The sequence below is a fragment of the Echiichthys vipera genome (assembly GCF_963691815.1).
Source record: "Echiichthys vipera genome assembly, chromosome: 1".
Lineage (NCBI taxonomy): Eukaryota > Metazoa > Chordata > Actinopteri > Perciformes > Trachinidae > Echiichthys > Echiichthys vipera.
This window is the reverse complement of record NC_139826.1, coordinates 32,837,815-32,857,954: the sequence shown is the minus strand read 5'-3', so window position 1 is coordinate 32,857,954 and position 20,140 is coordinate 32,837,815. Positions and strand designations below refer to the sequence as shown.

Genomic DNA, 20,140 nt, shown 5'->3' with positions numbered 1-20,140 from the left:
ATGGTCATATATTGTCTTATTTTTCAATGCAGAGTCTGACAACAAGGAAGTTGATAACGTGATAAAATCGCTGTGTCTTTTGGGCAAATATCATATTAACAAGGCCAGATTTCTTTAGTTTCTTCCGAGCACAAACTTGTTTTTAAGGTGACTTTAACTGTAGGTAAAGTATCTAAAAACAAAAAAAGCTTTAAAGACTTCTCACATGTTGAGGAACACTATGGACTACATTTCCAGGTGATTTTAGATGTTTTTTTTGCTGGGAACCGTAGGGTCACTGGTTCAAGCCCCGGTGTGGACCATGTATGGAGCGTGGACTGGTGGCTGGAGAGGTGCCAGTTCATCTCCTGGGTATTGCCGAGGTGCTGTTGAGCAAGGCACCAAACCCCCAACTGCTCGGGGCGCCGGTCACTGGCAGCCCCCTCGCTCTAACATCTCTCCTTAATTGCATGTATAGGTCCTGTCTGTGCATGTGTGTATTTCGGGCCTGTGTGTGTGTGTAACATGATTATTAATAAGAGTGAAAAAAATGTATTTCCCCGTTGCGGGATAAATAAAGTAATTCTTCTTCTTCTGTACTTTAATGCATTTTGTAATGAAATATTATTGCTAATAAAGTTTGTTTCAAAAAAAATCCTCTGCTGCATTTTGATTGGTGGATGAGGCGGATGGGCGGGAAAAGGCGGTAACTAGGAAGTGAAGATGACTTGTAGGTTAGTGACAGAAAGATGTTTACTGTAGTTTACACGGTAGTTTAACTTTCCACCGTTTGTCACCGTTAGCAACACTACCCTTAGCTTAGCCCAGCGGTCGCTAATATGGAACCGAAAAAGAAGTCGGTACGAAAACGTCGAGGCAGCGGCTCACACACAACACAACATAGGTTTGTAGCTACACTTCACATTAACGTTATTAACCGTTTGACGTTAGTGAAGGAGACGATCCGGAAACGTTATTGTATTACCTCTTGTTACGAGTTCATGTATCCGCTCCGCCGCTCGGTTCGCCCGCATGTGTCCAGAAACGAATACTGGCGAGGCGGCGAGACTGTATATAAAGTCAATGGTTGAACGCACACAAAAGCGAACACGCGCGGATTCGCTCTTGGTTAACGGTTCTTGTTAGAAGTTCAGTATTCCGCTCTGTTCGCCCGCCTGTGCCCAAAAACGAAAACTGTAGGGCGCTGTGCGAGTGAATACGAAGTCAACGGTCGAGCGCACGAATGCAAGCGAACACGCGCGGATTCGCTGTCGGTTAACGGTTCTTGTTACGTGTTCGGTATTACGCTGTGTTGCTCTTTTTCGCTCGCATTCGTCCAGAAACGCATACTGGAGATGCGGTGAATACAAAGTCAACTGTTGGACGCGCAAGTGAAAGCGAACACGCGGCGCGAATTCGCTGTTGGTAAACGGCTCGAATGTCTCAACGTCATCACGGGTCATCTTAAACGTATGTTGTCGTAATGGAGCCGTTCGTGGTTAATAAACAGACTATGCCGAGATGTTTTTAACATTTTACAGCTAGAATGGATATGTTTTACAGATATCTGTAGTTCAATTCTTCCTAGTCAAAAAGAACATTTCAGACATCAATGACATAAGACACATTCATACATACATATACATACATACAACACAAATTGACAAAATGTAATAGGATACAAAGTAAATCACATCACAAAAGGAGTAATTCATGATACAATAATAAATAAAGGATTCACCAACAACTGTCATTTCAGATATCCACAATTTTATTCTTACTAGTACTAATGACGTTACTTTTTCCATTCATGGCTTTCAATTCTAGATATTCGCAATTAGGGCTAATACATATAATTTTATGCAAAAATCTCTTATAATTGTGTGAAACTGCATTATTATTTGCGAAAAATATATAAATATATTATGTCTGGGGTAGGCCTATTTGGTGTGGTAACCTTAAAGGTGTGTGTGTGTGTGTGAGTGAGTGAGTGAGTGAGTGTCTTGAAGGCAATACACTCAATTTACCATGAATAAGTTTACTATTTAAACCATTGAAAGTGGTGTGTAAAATTCTGTGTCACACACATGTTTACTCAAAGATATTATCAAGTTGCTCACGTCCTGTTTACCGTAACAACAAGCAACGTACAACGCCACTAACACATTTACTCAAACAAAACTATAAAGACTGATCAGGTAGGTGACGTTACGGTTAACGTTCATGAAAAACTAAACATAGAGGCATTCACGAGGACAGCTAATGTTTTGCATCACTACGGCAACCGCCCTCTTTAAACAGAAACAGTGACATCAATTGTGGTGGCTTTGATAACTTAAAAAAAACAACACAGTGGCTAAAGGACAGGAAGGTGAATGTCCTAGAGTGGCCGAGTCAGAGCCCTCACCTGAATCCTACAGAACAGTGGATGGACTTGAAGAGTGCAGTCCATCGCCGCTAACCACAGAATTTGACTGAACTCGAACAGTTCTGCAAGGAAGACTGGGGAAATATTTACCAATCCAGGTGCACAAAGCTGGTAGAGACATAACCAAACAGACTGATGGCTGTAATTAAAGCAAAAGGTGCCTCCACAAAGTATTACATCTGGGGACTCATCGCTATTCCTACCATGCTATTCTAGTTTTTCATTTTTTTACAAATTTTCAGAACATTTTGAATAAGAATTTCACTTGAATGTTGTAAGGCAAAATGTGTAAATATATATATTTTTATGCATTATCATTCCAGGCTGTAAAACACAAAAAGTGACTATTTCAAAAGGGTTTCATGACTTTCTATAGGCACTGTGAATTAGTTAGTAGGCCAACAGTAACAAGGGAACGTCATCCAAAAAAGTATAGAATCAAACTGTCAGATTAGTAATTCTTTTAAATTCCACTTAATCACAAAACCACTAGAACAAACAGAATACCTACAGATAATGTCCCAGTGGGGGACGGGGAGATTAGATAAAAGATGCCTGTTGCTGCCATGTAACCGTGTCAGTCGTGGTTGCCAATAGCAACATAATGAAACCACTGAAAGGTCTTGTACTCAAGTTTTGCAAAAACCTGAGTGACTTTATAAAGGTTTGCAATTTCACCCGGACCCATGTTTCCTTGAAATGCCGTCTGGATGTTTGAATGACGAGTGTTTTCCAGTAGACATGAATTTGACAGCTCTATAAGTAAACCATATCTATTTCCCTGGTGTTGACAAGCAGCCAATCTCCCTTTTGCATGACCTGATCAGTCGGGCTGAAGGACCCGCACAGCACATTCAGCTGCACTCATCCTGTTGTTGCCCCGGTACATTTGCTGAAACTTAGTGGATGTGTTCAGCGCGCAGCAGGAAATTGCACACAATGCTCCGTAAATTGAAAAGGTCAGCAAATCCACAACTGCTGGGGCAAACATCATCTGACTGTGATTTCATAGTGCAGGAAGAAAAATAATATCCAAATTTCACCGTTACACATTAAGCATAGTCTTCTGAAATACATTAAATACAATACAATTTTTTATTTTCATTAAATATTTACACACAGCAATAGTTATATGTAAACAAAGATTAAGTAACAACCTTTGTCACCTTTATTATATGAAAAGGGATAGGAATCGAGAACAGGTGGCAAATTGGAATAAGGACCAGAATGATACTTGTGCCTCCAAGCTTATCGATTCCTTTAATTGATGCAGGCATGTTTTGCAAAACATGAGTCACATTGCAAAACAGTGACTCATCTACGCTGCTCATAACTTGCAACAATAAGCAGTCATGGCATAGAGGAAATAATGGTCTAAAGCATGGCGTTTTCATAAATAAAATATTAGATTATGTATTCTCATTTAATTTACAATGTTCGGACTCAGACAATAAAACAATTGTGCTGACAATAGAAACCTGTGTAGGCCGAATCGCACCGATAAGCAGAATCGATAATTGCATTGTTATCAATAAAACCTTAGTTATTTCGATCAACATATGAAGGATGTGGCATAAAAGTAATAAAGTAGATAACTAAAAAAGCAGCAAAGGCAACCATGGGTTTAAATCTAAATTTACTGTGAGTAAACACTACTACAGCACTCGGTACTACTAACATTAAAAGCTCTGTGCTCCCCTTTGCTTTCCTAATGTTGCTTACAGTCACTCTAAATGTATGTTGACAGCACTCCTGATGGTTTCAAAGAAGACGTGCCGCAGCAGAAAAGGCAGCACTTCCACTTTGTCCTGTGGTTCTGCCTGACTCTGCAGAACTGGATACTGGACTTTGGAAGGCCTATTGTTATGGTAAGGTAGATCAATTCACGTTTCACTTATTTGCTGCAGCTTGTAATATTGCAAAAAAAAATGTTAAAATGGATGATTAAACCACATTTTTCATTAACACAATGCCACCGGTTATCATAATGTGTATTAGCTTATCCTTCCTCTGGAGTGGTTTCCCCTCAACAAGCCCAGTGCTGGAGACTATTTCCACATGGCCTACAATGTCATTACACCATTCCTAATGCTCAAGGTAAGTCTTAACACAACAAAGTGCACTGAGGGTTTGAAAGAGACAAATGCAAAGAATATTAAAAAACGAGACAATAAAGCTACTTTTACACTATAGAGATATTAAAAACACTATTTGCAGTTAAATATTTGCAATTTATTTTAATCAGACTGATTAGGCCCAAATGTAATTGAGCACATTATCTTTCTAATTGAATAGCATTAACATTTTAAACACCTTGGTAACCATCAGGATAAAACATGTAAAAGCCATAAAAGCTCACCTTCTCAGCCAATCAACAGACATGTCTAAATGGACAGAAACGCTGCCAGTGACAAAGACAAAAACTTTAAAAATTGTATGTCATGTCTGGAAATTACTGTGTAATCTTTAGTGGATAATGAGCCATATGAAAAATGTATGCAGCACAATCAGTTGACCAGATACGGCTTCACACGTACAGGATGAAGCTAATTAACCTTAGGTGCCAATTATGAATGACATTTTCTGGTGCATAATAACTGCTGAAAGTCTTAAATTCCTGACAGGATGCCTGACAGTGATTGGTTCACTGTGGGTTGCTTTTGCACTCTTATTACTCTTATCACTGCAAAGAAACCCGACATGACTAAGAATTACCTTACATAAACTTAGTTTAGCCTGCTGAAGCCTTTACACTGAATATCATGCAAAACTTTGGTCACACAGGCCTTATAAGTATCAAACAATCTTGTATCTGTTCAAGCCTTTTTATTTACAGTTGCAGCAGGCCAAATTGAGCTGTTGTTGTGTTACTTTTCCAGCATCAACCCGTACTTACTTTTCACTATTCTAATGTTAGTAATGCTTATATTCCATTCCTCATCATAGTTTGTTCATCTTGAGAAAGATAGAAGCACATCTCCCTAACAAAATTTACTTCTCTGCCTCATTCTAGACCACTTCATATGATGTAAACTCTGATCGTGATTAGGATTAGATTTAGATTTAGATCTGATCATTCTCTACTATTCATATAAATCTAAGTTGTGTTGTGTTTATATTGTTTACACGATGTTTTATGTTTCTGAATATTACTTATTGATTATGCATTGAACTACTTTCTCATATGATTGGCTTGTAATTACAAACCCCATCTCTCTCGTGAATATGATCATAGCTTAGCTGGATGGGTAGACTCAGATTTAAGTGAGCCGCATGATTATCAGCGTTATGAGACAGTTATCCAAAGTTTTAATGTAGGCGGAATGGAGCCTATTAGTACTGTTACTCTAAGCTGGCTGACAAGATGATACAGACCCCTTTTGGTTTTGGTCTTAAGAATCAGAATAGCCGCAGTAAAGATTTGTACGTTGTTTTCCCTGTTGCAGATTTGTCTAACGATAAATTTACAATTGTACTACAAACAAAAGTACTAAGGCAGCCCAAAGTGACATACCTGCTTTTCAAGGCATATTGGCGAGTTTCTTGCACATAACCACCAAGACCTTAGGATTTCTTCTTGGAGGTCTGGAGTCTGCCACATCACAGCACTGAGAGCTGCAAATCACAGAGAAATGGAGTAAACAGGGCGGAATATCTGAAATAAGTTACCTGCTTTTTTTAAGGGATGTATTTTATTAAACAAAAAAATCTACTTATTATGTATTATGCACATTGGAAATTGATATTAATTCCTAAAGATGTAACGGAAACAATGAAACAACAAAAAAAAAGACGAAGTTGGTATATACAGTACATGATGTGTGTGTGTGTGTGTGTTGCCGCTCCCTTTAGCTGATTGAGCGCAGTCCCAGGGCGCTGCCTCGTACAGCGGTCTACCTCTGCATCATCACATTTGTCATGGGAGCCAGCATCCACCTGGTGGGAGACTCCATCAATCATCGGCTCATCCTGAGTGGCTATCAGCTCCACCTGTCAGTCAGAGAGAACCCCATCATCAAAGACCTCAAACCTGCCTCGCTGGTGAGTATCTGTTTAAGTTTATATAGAGAAGGACAGAGTTTTATTCCATGTTGGGCCTACTGTGAACACTGACAGAATATTTTTACCTATGGTCATGTTTGGCTAGTGTTTGATGAAACTACTGATCCCGAAACAATATATTTTGGTTATTATCACCTGAAGTAATGTCATAAATAAACATCAACACAAATCTGTTTGTGTTTCTCATTACGACACTCAAGAGACAGTTCAATTACTTTTCTTTACAACCTGTGACACAAACTGACAACATACCACACAAAATATATCTATATTGTCATATTTATTCCGTGGGGCAGGAGTGAAGCTCATTCTTCTCCCTGACATTTCTTGACTAAAAGCAGAGCAACTTATTTTTGACAGTCATGCGGTTGTCAACAAGATATTAAAGATTGATGTACGGCATATCTGGGGCAGGATAAAAGCTCTGAAGGTTTGACGTCTTGTCATCTCCCTATGGATTCCTGGCCTGTGGAGCAAACAGTTGAGACTTTGCATACAGTACTCGCACAAAATAAAACATGTTAATGAGAGTCAGAAATCATACATGTTTAGATGTACTGCACTATTATGATAACTCATTTACTTGTACATTAGTAGTTTTAAGTGGATTGAAAGCTGAAGCTGTTTTTTTGTATATTGTATTCAGAGCATTTTGACTGGCAGCTCAGAGAGAGTACAGGCGCTGCAGCGAGACAGTTTTAATTGTTTGCTGTGTACATGTGTCTGAAGTGACGTATTTAGACTATTTTTAGTTCCGGGTTAGTGCAAATCCGACTTTGTCTTCACTTATTTTTGATACAAAGATGCACAACTGCAAGAAATAACACTTTCATCCAACCACGCTGCTGTTTCTTCTCCTGTGGGTTGTCTTTGTTATACAACTGCACACATGAAACACCTGTTACAAACTGAGTTCTGAACATACTGTACCAGACCATGAAAATCAGGGTTCTCAAGTGGATATGCTATGAGCTGTGTGTGATGCTGTGAGCTTTGTGCACCATCCAGGTTTCTCTTGGAAAAGTTCTGCTCTCTTACTGCGGAGAGATGAATATTTAAGCTACCGAGGCGCATGTGAACCCAGTGACACCATTACAACATAAGAGTCTATTCGATGTTCATGTATTCAGTGATATCTTGTACAAGACTTGGTGAATCTTTGGTTGACTTTTAGATCACAGTTCGAGTTTGTCAGATAAAGGAACAAGAAGCATCTTACTGTTCTTCCTTTGTAGGTTCAATACAATAGTATACACATTTTAGTGATACCCACATCATAATCTATTTTCATAATATCAAAACAAACTGAACTTTAAGTTAAGGTCAACACAATAAGAATGATGTTTGACTGTCAAACACCAATATCTGAGATAATTTTAAGATGAGTCTGATCAAAATAAAACTCAGAGACGTGTTCACATAGTGCTTTTAGTGCAGATTTCTCCGTTTGATGTGGTTTAACGTAAGTTGTGTGAATTAAAACCAACTGTAAAACTGTGCTTGTTTTTTGAAGAGCTTTTTTTTGTTTTTTGCTGCTTGTAGAAAAGCAATACTTTTTTGCAATGCATTTTTTTTTCAGCTAATTAAAAGTAAGCAAAGGGCATTGCTGAAAGAAGTTGTTTCAAGGGATTAAAGGCGACATTATAAATCTACATGAAGAGGTCCGGAGGGGCATTGATTTAAATGTAAAGTGCTGGAATTACTTGACTTTTTAAAATAATGAGCATCAAGATGTGCATAAAGGTCTGGTGAGTGCTTGAATGCCATTCAAATGTCAAAGAAGAACCAAAAGCAGATGAGATTAACTAAATCTTGTAGGAGTCGATCAATACAAACACTCGGGGGGAAACTGGTGTGGTGTTTAACTATGATGGGTGACAAATTCAAGGTTAAACAAAGTGTGAACTGATTTGGGATCATTTTGATGGGGGTGGTGGTGGTGGAGAACGCTGTCTTGTAAAGTTGCTTATAGGTGTTCAACTGTGTTGAGATTTGGTGACTGCTTTCAGTTTGTTTTTCTGCTCATTTATTTAGGTTTTCCCCCTAATTTGCCAAGTCTGTAAATGTGATTTCTACGTAATAGCCATAATACAGTAAAGTGTAAATGGTACTTGAACAATAGGTGGCAGTGTTGCATAAGGCAGTGGGGATGACCCCAACGCTTCCTTACTTATGCAGAATAACACAGTATATCGTGCCATTAAAACATACCTGTTAATGTTGTAATGAGAAATATTTAATACATTTTTTGTCCTTTCTTTGCAGATTGACTCCTTTGAGCTGCTGTATTTTTATGATGAGCAGCTAGGACACCTAATGTGGTATGTCTTTATGATAATTATTATAGTTGTGCATGAATAGTGCTGGGAAATGACTGGAATGTAGCAGAATGCAGGATCAAATGCTTTGCTATGAGACAAAGTCTGTTTGCCTTTTTCTGCTACCAGTTGAATGATAAATCTGATTGTTATGAATGTCTGAAAACACATAGATGCAAGAAGATTTTAGGCTTAGTTGACTGTGGTGAGAGATCACACCAGCTGTGTGAAGCTGCGAGTGCTTACTGGAAAATGAATCCAAGGACATAAAGGAAAAGAGGGGCAGAATCAGATACATTCTGTCTTAAAACTGTATTTTAATGATTTTTAAAAAATGGTGAAAATGGTTTTCATTATGAGCCTACTGCTCAAATAAGCCTACTGCTCATAATGAAACCCATTTTCACCATTTTTTAAGAGGTAGTTTTATGGCTCAATCAGTTCTTCAGCTTTGTATTCACTCCAGCTCTGACAGATTTTCAGTTTGCTTTGGATGATACTGCTGTATTCAGCGTGTGGTGATACTCTTGTGGGTGTGGTTTGAATATTGCAGCTCTGGACAGAACGGACTGATTTGGCAAAACCAACAGCAACCGTTTTAACTATATCCTCTCACACATTGGCGCTCTCAGAAATCTAAGATGATAGGTTCAAATTAGTTTATTAGCATCCTGCTGGCTGAGCATTTAAGACGCATCCCATATAACCACGATCTTCCTGGTTTGATATCTTTGTTGCATGTCCTGTTCCTCTACAGCTGTTTACTGTTAGCTATTCAACAAAGTAAACTGACGTCATTTCTCAACCCCTCAAAGCACTTTACAACACATACCAACCTTTGCCCATTAACAAACATTCACACACTGATGACAGAGGTAGTTGTGCAAGGTGCCACCTGCTCATTAGGAGCGGGTCAGGGTTTAGTGGCTTGCTGAAGGACACTTTGACACAAACTGGAGGCATCAGGGATCGAACCAGGAACCTGCAGATTCCTGGACGACCACTCTTCCATGCCGCCCCAAAGGGCAAAAGTGCTCCTCGAGTAATCTTTTTAATAACAGTGTGTGTGGCTTTATTATTTTATTGGACTGAGAGATGAGGAACAAAACAAAGGTCCTCAGTCGGATGTGAACTACAGATGTTGTGATTCATGGTCAGCACCTCTTAACCACCAAGGCACCCACAATATTGTTTTTCACATGGACACGTACATTGATAAGGAGCTGTTTGTTTTTCTTTTTTCAAACTGTGACAAAGATAGAGTGATATTAAAAACTGTTTGACTATTCTGGTATAAAAGCAACAATCAGGTGTAAACCCGGCCCGAGTCACCTCTAGTTCACTGAGTTAATTGGTTTATTAACTGAATTTGAAATTCAAAGTTGAATAACCCGGTTGATGGAGAACATACAGTAATTGAAAATGAACAAATCTCTCAGTGTTTTCAGCAGGAGAGTGAGAGGAGAGAGAGACTCTCATGGAGCCTCATTACCTCTGATGAGTGCATTAATTATATTATCTTTATTATTATTCTCATACTGCATTCGGTTACCAACAATATAATTAATAGACAGACTGTGTTCAATTTGTTATTTAAACTTTAGCTTAACAACTACAATTTGATAAACAATGATTATGTTTTCTTAATGAATACATTCATTAATCGTAGAGGCTCATCGAAGTCTCATCATCAATAGTCATATAATTAACAGGTTTTACTTGAAAAATGACTGAAACAATTATGTGTTTTTAACAAAATAGTTGTTGTTTTTTCTCAGTTGACTAATAAATATTAATTTCAGCTCTAGCTGGTTTATTTTGTTTTACAACTTGTAATAGAGAGTTTGGTATGAGAAGTGTTCCTATGGTTACCTGCAGTTTGCTATACTGATTTTACACAGAGGCTTGGTGAAACTGTGTCCTGATATGATGATTTGAACAGAAACCTGACGCCAATTTTCTACAGCCATGGCACATTATTTATTATATATATATACTAATGAATTATATAATAATTATAATAATAATAATAATAATAATGGTAAATAATTTATAAGTATTCTCCCAGATATTATCAGTGTAAATTGTTCAACCTTTCTCTAACCAAATCTCTCCTTGACACTAAAATTATCTTTAAAGTAAAAAGACACATACAGCATTGCATCTCCTTTTATTCCAGGTATATTCCTTTCTTCGTCATCCTGTTCATCTACTTCACCGGCTGCTTTACCAAGGCCAAAGAAGAGAAGAAGATACCCGTCTCTGGTTGGCTGTTGCTGGGACCCAGCGCCCTCTACTATTGGTCAGTTGCCTTCTCAAGTCTTTGAAAACCTTCTTACATAAACCGTTACATACGTACAGCACATGGTATTGTCAAACCGAAAATAACGTTTTCGTCATCAGCAGGGATTTGCAGTAATCTGAATAATGCTGTATGTGTTTTCTACTCTGTGATCATTTCAATTTGGTTTTGAAATCTGGGAAAATCGGGGATTGGTATTGACACGTCATCCTTACATACATGCAGTAGTATTCAGATGCATGCAGAGCATTTCCTTCTTTTTCCAGATTGCCAGTAAATAAAGTGAAACGTTTGTGAAAAACATTGTTTACACTGTTAATTGTTTACATAATGACATAAAACAAAGATTAACAAAACCAATTGACGTCGCCATGATAACTGACTGGAACAGTTGTTTATTTGGAAATGGTTTTATATAAAACAAAAAATAACCCCATATGGCTTCTTCTGTGGGATGAAAACAAGCTCAGTTATTTCCAATTTCAGTTGGATGCTGCGCTCCTCAAAAAACTCACTGCTTCTCCATAAAATTATTGAAATTGAACTGTAATAAATTAAGTAACAGTAAACAGCAGTATTGTATGGTTATTGCAAAAGTTTAAGTTGTAATTCAAAGTTCGTGTTTCTCTATTCATGACACATCTCTTGCTTCATCTCTTGAAGGTATTTGGTCACCGAAGGACAAATCACTGAACTTTTCCTCCTCACCTTCCTTGCCATGGTTGTCATGGTGATACATCAACGGCGTAACGGCCTCGGCCCAGACAGCAACGGCCTGTTCCTGTTCTGTAGTTTCAGTATAACTGTGCTCCTGGTGGCTCTGTGGGTAGTATATCTGTGGAACGACCCGGTGCTACGCAACAAATACCCAGGACTCATTTACGTACCAGAACCCTGGTCATTCTACACCTTACATATCAAGGAGAGCCACTGAATCTCTCCAGGTCTGTATCCCTTAAAATATTTCTGAATCAGAAGCCACTTAACGCTTGTACTAAGTGACTTGACGTCTATCTTTTCTTTTCAGAGGTAGCGACTGCACTCAGACAACGACAAAGATCGATTGAAGGTTGTGGATGTGCATCAACCTCACCGTTGAACAAAAGCTTCTGCTGGCTTCAGCCATATATTCAGAAGGGGATTTGTCTGTTTCCAAATTGATACACGCATACTTTAATGGGTTGGAATTGTGATGTTTGGTCTGAATTTATGCATACACTAGATCTGTAAAAAACTGCTTGGATCTTGTGACATCTGAGACTACGATAGATATCATACATTAGGCCAGCACCGACATACAGCAGGTTAGCAGGATGACTGGGCCTTTTCACCGCTCATATTGAACTTTTGCTTTACTGAGTTTGGAGCGAGAGACATTTAAGATTCACCCTTAAACTGTTTATCCCATTTTACTCTTACAAAGCCTCGTGTGAGCTGTCAGACAGCTCAGCAGCGTGTTTTGAATTAATAACTACCATAATTGCTTATACCTATTTGGACCGCATCCATTTTGTTGTTTATTCAAGGTATTAAAACAGGACAGTGACACACACACACACACACACACACACACATTCCCCAACCCAATTAACCCAGAAACCAAACAAGCCCAAGGTTTTTCTGTTAGTTTGTAATAATTCAAACACAAATTAGTTTGCAGATATGCACTATGTGTGTGTAGTGTCAACAGAAATGGAGACAGGGCCTGAATATTTCGTACAGATGCAGGAGACACATTAGGGCCCATTAATGGTTTCCTTTTTTTACTTGTGTTATAGTCATTCATGTTTTGGATCCCTGGCAGTTTTGCTCCTTTTTTGTCACTTTGGATCCTTCGTAATGCAGTCTTATATAATCACAGACCAGCAGCAACAGCTCTCCCTATTTGACAAAAAGAAAAGAATACAGGGCCAACTGCCTCTTTGCTATCCAAGTGAGGGACATTTTCTAAACAAACCCAAGGTGAATAAACAGTATGCGTGTTACATTCACTGAAAAAAACATCTTGCCTTGGTCAGAAGAAACGTCGGGATGTTCAGTAAATGCACTCGTGGTTCCAGGTGACGGTCACCGATCACAAAGAAAGAGATGAAGAAAAAGAAAAAGTGTTAAAAATACATTTACAAGTTACGTAACAGTTCAAGTGAGATGTACACTTTCATAACAAGATATTGATTTAACGTACCATTTGAAGAACAACCGCTTTTAACAACAATTTAGAAACTACAACAAAAGTTCTGCCGAAAATACAACAAACAAATATAATACTACAAAGACATAAAAAAAGGATAGAAGAGAATGTTTAAAAAAAAGTATTTTGGTGACATGACTACAATATTACTGTACTGTAATGTACAAACAACAGGGTCTGCTTAGTCAGAGAGGCAAGTGTAAAAAAACAATTTTAAATTTGTATTATTTTGAATTCTCAGGTATTTATATTGTCATCCATTTGTACCAACATGCACTCATCGACAACTTACTGTTCTTTATTGCATCATTTTCAATGTGTGTGTAAGTAATGTACAACTTTACAGTGTTCGCAATGAAAACACGTCTATTGTACAGCTGCCTTTACATTATTCAAGAGGTCAAGCAACATGAGCTGAGTACTTCTGATATTCAAATTACACTTAAAAAAAAAAATGGAAACAGAATTTAACTGTTAAGTTGTTACTTTGCTGATTTTTTTTCTTTTTTACATGATGTTATTGTTCTTAATGTAACATTGAAATGGTTACTGTGATGTTACAGTATTGTTCCTGTGCTTGAGATCACTTTGTTGCTGGTAAAATACGGTTTATATTACTGGTTTCTCCCTGGTTAGATTTTACATACGTTCATCTTAATAAAAATGTTGAAATGGACTTTAACTTGCTGATATTAACTCACCGTATTTGACCCTGAATGTGCTTTAAATCAAAGGTCTTTACAGATAGCTTGTTATGGTTTTATTTGTGACAACACATATAGTTAAAATGATTTTAGCACTTACCATTTATGTGGTTACAAACTACTTCCTGTTACTAAACGACAATGTATCATATGGTGACTGGTAATAATTGCTCCCCTCCTTTTACTGGAGCGGTGAGGGGAAAGGGAAAGGACAATGCAGCACTGTGGATCTGGTATCTGTGTTTCCACAGCAACGCATATTAAATTACGTAAGGACCTACAGGTGTTGGACTTTAAACAGAGGTGGAGAGACAGTTGACGCCGACTGCAGGAAACTCTTCTTCTTCCTGAAAAGAAACGACGCATCTACAAGAATGGTAAGAGCAGCAAATCTTTTCCTTTCATATTTCCCATGTGTTTATATTTCTGTAACTGTTTTTGTGTACACCTGCCAAGTGATGCCTTATCGTTGTAACCTTGCAGGCTAAATTCTTCACGCCACTTCAGATCAATGGTAAGAGTATTTCATGTGTGCAGTAAGTGCAGCACACTTATCTTTGACCACAGGTGGAAACAGAAATAAGGAGGCACATAAGGAAGGCCGACCTTGTTCAGTCTTTATAGTTCCTATAAAGCAATGCCAGTGTATAACGCATAAATTAAGCTGAAAATGTTCCTTACTCAACAATCCAATCCAATACTTCTTACGTTTCCCTTGCAGAGTTCAAGGAGTGCTTCTCCTTGTATGACAAGAAACAAAAGGGCAAGATTGTTGCCGAGGACTTGATCACAGTCATGCGCTGTCTGGGTACGAGTCCAACGTTCGGTGAAATCCAAAGACATCTACAAGTTCACAAAATCGGTAAAGTATAACAAACTGAAAATCTAATAAGTTTGTTAAAGTTGTGACAGTGGTTTAAGATGTTAAAACTTTGAGGTGGACTTTGTTTTAAAGTGTGGTCAATTGTCTGTGTGGTTGTTTTGGGTGCAACAATTGTGAAATAAATAAATAAAATAAGTGCTTTTCTTTCGTGATATACATTATTATTTGGATTAAGGCTGCAACTAACACTTATTTTAATTATCATTTACTCTGCTGATTATTTTCTAGATTAAGTGATTAATTGTTTGGTGTATAAAATGTCCATCTCAGTTTCTCAAAGTCCAAAGTGATTTAAATGTCTTGTCGTGACTCCAAAACCCAAAGAAAGCAGGAAAGCTCCATGTTTAATAGACAGAAAACAGCATCTCCTTCCATTTTGGCATGAAGGTGGAGGGGATTTTTATATGTCGATCCACTGATGGTTGCAGCTGTAGTGTTATTGTAATGTCTTAAGGCAATAATTCAAACACAAATTAGTTTGCAGATATGTAGGCAAGGCAAGGCAAGGCAGCTTTATTTGTATAGCACTTTTCATACACAAGGCAGACTCAAAGTGCTTCACAGCACAACATGTCATGAATTCAAATGCATTACAGAAAGACAAAGAGAATAAAAACATAGACAATAATAAAAACAGTGCGGACGTTAAAAGTGCAAAGATTTAGCAGAAAGCTAAGGTGAACATAAAAGTTTTCAGTGTAGTTTTAAAAGTGGTCAGAGTGGGTGAAAGTCTCACATCTTCAGGAAGTTTATTCCAGCTGTTTGTTGCATAATGACTGAAAGATGCTTTCCCTTGATTTGAGTTTACTCTGCGAACCACTAACAGATTGGTCTCAGAGGTGTAGTGTGTGTAATGTCAACAGAAATGGAGACAGCACCTGGATATTTTGTACAGATGCAAGAGCCACGTTAGGGCCCATTAATGGTTTCTGTTTTTACTTGTGTTATAGTCATTCATGTTGTTAAATAATGTAGTGATAAAAAAAACAGGTAATCTCCACTCAGACAGCCTGGGTTTGGATCCCTGGCAGTTTTGCTCCTTTTTGTCACTTTGCATCCTTCGTAATGCAGTGTTATAAAATCACAGATCAGCAGCAACAGCTCTCCCCATTTAACAAAAAGAAAAGAATACAGGGCCAACTGCCTCTTTGCTATCCAAGTGAGGGACCTTTTCTAAACAAACCCAAGGTGAATAAACAGTATGTTTCTCAAAGTCCAAAGTGATTTAAATGTCTTGTCGTGTCACTCCAAAACCCAATGAAAGCAGGAAAGCACCATTTTGAAGAGACAGAAAACAACACTTTCTTCCATTTTGGCATGAAAGTGGTGGTGATTTTTATATTCAATCCACTAATGGTTGCAGCTCTAGTGTTATTGTAATGTCTTAAGGCAATTATACATTTAAGTAACTTAAGTGGTTTATAAACACTGAAGAAACCCACCTGCCTATTTGTAAAAAAACAAAAAACAAAGTTGTTTATATACCTGAAAATATGTACAACATACAGAAAGACACCCTACATGTACTGATATATGGGAAAACGATTTTACCAATCCATCAATCTAAGTCAATTTTACTGCTCATCTTCAGTGTAATATAATTCTTGTCAAAATCTGCCAACACATGCATCATTTCATCACGATTATTTGACTCAGACCTAATATTTGTCTTCATTTACATCCAGAAAAGACAGGTGAGCTGGACTTCTCTACGTTTCTCATGATGATGCACAGGCAGATGCAACAGGAAGACCCCAAGACAGAAATCTTGGAGGCCTTGAAGATGACGGACAAACAGAAGAAAGGATACATCCAGGCATCTGAGCTCCGGGCCAAGCTCACCATGTTGGGGGAGAAACTCACAAACAAAGAAGGTAAAGTAAATAGTGATTCTGATAAATGAGCAATCCTGAGATGAAAATCTGCAGAATGTGTGGGCTGTGCGGGCTCTATGAAGCTAGCAGCAACTTCTTCTTTTTAATCAATACACACATGGATGCGTGGTATTACAGTGCAGTCAGTAAATGTTTGGATGGCATTTGGCTTAGTATTAGAGAAGGCTAACTGACCCATGAGATGACAAAAATCAATATACATTTCAGTATAAAAAATAGCTTCCCGGCCGGCCTCTCCTCCTCCTCCTCCTCACTTCACAGTCTTTTCCTTTATGTCACATTTACTGCATGTCCCTGTTTAGCCCCACGAAGACAACAATCACGGTGACTGACTGCAGTGAGTCTGGCTTTAGACTTCAGATCAGCATCTCACAGGGAAGTGCAAGCTGCATCCTTAAATCCACGACAATTCGCCCCATTCATAGCAGTCCTATGGCTTATCTGTGTAATACAACTTTCCTCCTGATGTTTCCTCCATTTCCCATGAACTTAACCTTACTATTTTCTTTTCTGCTGTGTATCCTCCTGAATACACACTGGAAATGCAGTCAGGCTGTGGTGGAAATCTGAAGTCTATCATATCAAGATGAAAATAGGATTAGTATTGGTTTACTGTTATTTTATTTGGATAATCCAAGAACAGCTTGTGTAGAGGTTTGAAGTTTTAAAGCCCTTAAAGGGATAGTTCAGCTATTTTGAAGTATACTCATCCATATTCTGTGTCGTTACTCCTGCCTTACTGTAGTGTGGTTAGCACTGCTGCCTCACAGCGAGAATGTTCTAGGTTCGCATCCCGGATGGGGCCCTTCTATATGGAGTTTGCATGTTCTCCCCGTGTGTGTGGGTGTTCTCCGGTTTCCTCCCACAGTCCAAAGACGTGCACGTTAGGTTAATTGATGACTCTAAATCACCCGTATGTGTGAATGGTTGTCTGTCTCTGTGCGTCTCTATGTGCCCTGCGATAGACTGGCGTCCTGTCCAGGCTGTACCTCGCCTCACGACCGATGTCAGCTGGGATTTTTAAAAACTCTACACAAGCTTGGATCATAAAAATAAAATAGGAGCAAAAAATGTCCTTCTGTGAACGGTGGCCATCTATACAGGTTCATATTAGTTTTAAGTGTGTGCTTCCTTTAGAATATTTTCAACATTTCACCTTACTGTCAGACATCCGTGTTCACATGGATGAAACGGAAGCAGTTGCTGTGCTCTCGTCAATGCCACCAAGCAAAAAACAGTCACACAATAATACACACTAACAAATGGAGGCAGCATTAGACCAGCAACTCTTCTCCTCTGCAAGGTTACTGTAGATTACTGTTTTTCTCAATGGAGTCTGGTGGCTTTTATAAGAGCATAGATACAATAGCTCTAGTTCCCACCACGTAAAGGTGACGACAAGGTGAAGCAGCAAAAACATTCTCAATAACATTAACTAAAACTGAAATTATGTTCTTTTAGGCGAGCCTTTTTCAGCTGGATAAATACATTTCGCTGCTGCTCCCGTCGACAGCAGCACATTGATTAGCTTCTGTGTCGATACTCCTGCCTGCTTCTCCAAACTGGGGCATGCTGACCATCATCTACTGTAGGTGAACCACTGACTATAGAGAAGTACCTTATACAACCCCACTGATATATCCAAAACGATCCCTTTAAGTGGATTCTGTACTTCTCTGACATGTCAACATTTCCTTTCATATGTAAAGTGATGATGGTAGAGCTGGGGTTGATTTTGAAAGTCAGAGCTCCTTCATTCATACAGTTAGTGGCTTCAAAGCAACGTCAAGATTTTATTCAAAGTACTGCCAGCCTCTGGGTAGCTGCTGTGCACATTAAAGTTAATTTTTAAATGGAGCTCAGCCGCCTCTTAGTGGGGAGACATCCATCAAGTTGTTGGATTCCCAAAGTGTAAAGAGCAGACAATAACGCTTTGAAGATGTTCAGCTTCTTCTGTAACGGTGGTGATAGTAAGCAACTGTGGTGCGGATGAGTGCGCTGGTGCTGCTGTAATACCCCAGTTTGAGCATTCACGAGAGATGACAAAGCTTTACTGACAGGATGAAGAATTCCAAAGGTCCGGTCGCATGTCCATGTTAGCGCAAAAACATTTGTTTGCAATCTATATTATATCTGTAAAAATAGAAATATATAGAAATACATCTATATTTCGAGTAGAGCACCTTTAAGTAATACAACAGGGTAAAAATACTACATTACAAAGTCCTGTTAAAGTACAACATTATCAACAGCATTTATACAACAGAAAAAATGCCCTTGTGTGTATATCATTATGTATTATATTGTTCAATTATGTTTTCTAGTGCATCAATTAACATTGTACTGTTGTAGCTGGTTTAGGTGGAACTAATTTCAACTGCTTTATACGGTTTTGTAGTTAAGTGTAACAATGCATCATACTATATAAAGTAAACTGATCATAAAAGTAACCAGTAAATACAACATGTGAGTAAATATGCCCATTATATTCCTTGACTGTGTTAAACACTTCAAATTAACAACAGCACTAATACCAATACTGCTCATAATTAAATTAATTATCTATTTCATAATATTAGAAACATTTGTGAGCTTTTAAATCAAAGAAGGAATCCTCATTAATAAGGTGAAACTTCTCAGTTTTGCTAATAACTCCAGGAATATTGAACACACTCACAGTCTGGCTCGGCACACAAGTTATAGTTGCTGGCAGCTCTGCATGTTGAAGTTGTCAGACAGTCAAAAAAACTCCCACAGGCACAAGTAGACCAGCAGAGACTTTCCAGGCCTGTGGACTTCTGAATAATAGTGTCAGACAAATGAGTTTTCAGGCAGCGCTCTTTCTCGTCAATTCCACCTACAAAGCCGTTTTCTCTGTCTTCTTCGTCTAGTGGATGAACTCTTCAAAGAGGCAAACGTCAAGTCAAACGGGGTCGTCAACTACGAAGAGTTCACCCAGATGGTGACGCTGCCGCCTGTTGATTACTGATTTTCTAATGGGGAAATGGCTTTACATACGCTGAAGTGGATGGTTTCTAGATTGCAGACATCTCATACTTTATTAAATCTACGTGATGTGGAAACTGGAAATTTTGTGCTGGCAGAAAGTATTCTTCACTTTGTTTTTATTCTGTATTGTAACTGACTTATTCTGATGGGTTTAGGTTTTAAAAGCATTAAATTCTGAAACCTGAGCCTTCACCTAAACAAATTGGAGTCCAGTTTGATATTTTGTGTATTGTATGTACTTCTGCATGTTCATGAGAGATATATTACACATTTCAATGGATAAAGTAATTTCTCTGTGGCACCGTCGACATCCCATCATTTTATTTTCTTCCTAAACTTGTCTGATAAACCCTCATCCGTATCTTTCTT

The 20,140-nt window shown here is 38.3% G+C and overlaps 2 protein-coding genes across 2 annotated transcripts; both read left to right on the top strand.

The window, feature by feature from the left end:
* The first annotated feature begins 781 nt into the window (after positions 1-781).
* Positions 782-13,906, top strand: LOC310952655 (ceroid-lipofuscinosis neuronal protein 6-like). Its single transcript, XM_083921321.1, has 8 exons — positions 782-883; positions 4,155-4,275; positions 4,406-4,504; positions 6,260-6,448; positions 8,735-8,790; positions 10,967-11,089; positions 11,753-12,033; positions 12,117-13,906. The coding sequence occupies exons 1-7, from the start codon at positions 819-821 to the stop codon at positions 12,021-12,023; spliced, it is 924 nt and encodes a 307-aa protein (XP_083777447.1). The 5' UTR covers positions 782-818; the 3' UTR covers positions 12,024-12,033; positions 12,117-13,906.
* Positions 13,907-14,125: 219 nt separating this feature from the next.
* On the top strand, positions 14,126-19,751 carry LOC310951979 (calmodulin-like protein 4; the record flags this gene model as incomplete). Its single annotated transcript, XM_083920466.1, has 6 exons — positions 14,126-14,137; positions 14,236-14,361; positions 14,468-14,498; positions 14,706-14,846; positions 16,553-16,741; positions 19,654-19,751. The coding sequence occupies 6 exons, from the start codon at positions 14,126-14,128 to the stop codon at positions 19,749-19,751; spliced, it is 597 nt and encodes a 198-aa protein (XP_083776592.1).
* Between the last annotated feature and the right edge of the window lie 389 nt (positions 19,752-20,140).

Bases quoted from the DNA above. Each gene is read 5' to 3' on its own strand.
- LOC310952655 (XM_083921321.1), top strand. From the start codon at position 819: ATGGAACCGAAAAAGAAGTCGGTACGAAAACGTCGAGGCAGCGGCTCA. The intron at 6,449-8,734 runs GTGAGTATCTGT...CTTTCTTTGCAG, and splicing joins ACCTCAAACCTGCCTCGCTG to ATTGACTCCTTTGAGCTGCT. The intron at 8,791-10,966 runs GTATGTCTTTAT...CTTTTATTCCAG, and splicing joins CAGCTAGGACACCTAATGTG to GTATATTCCTTTCTTCGTCA.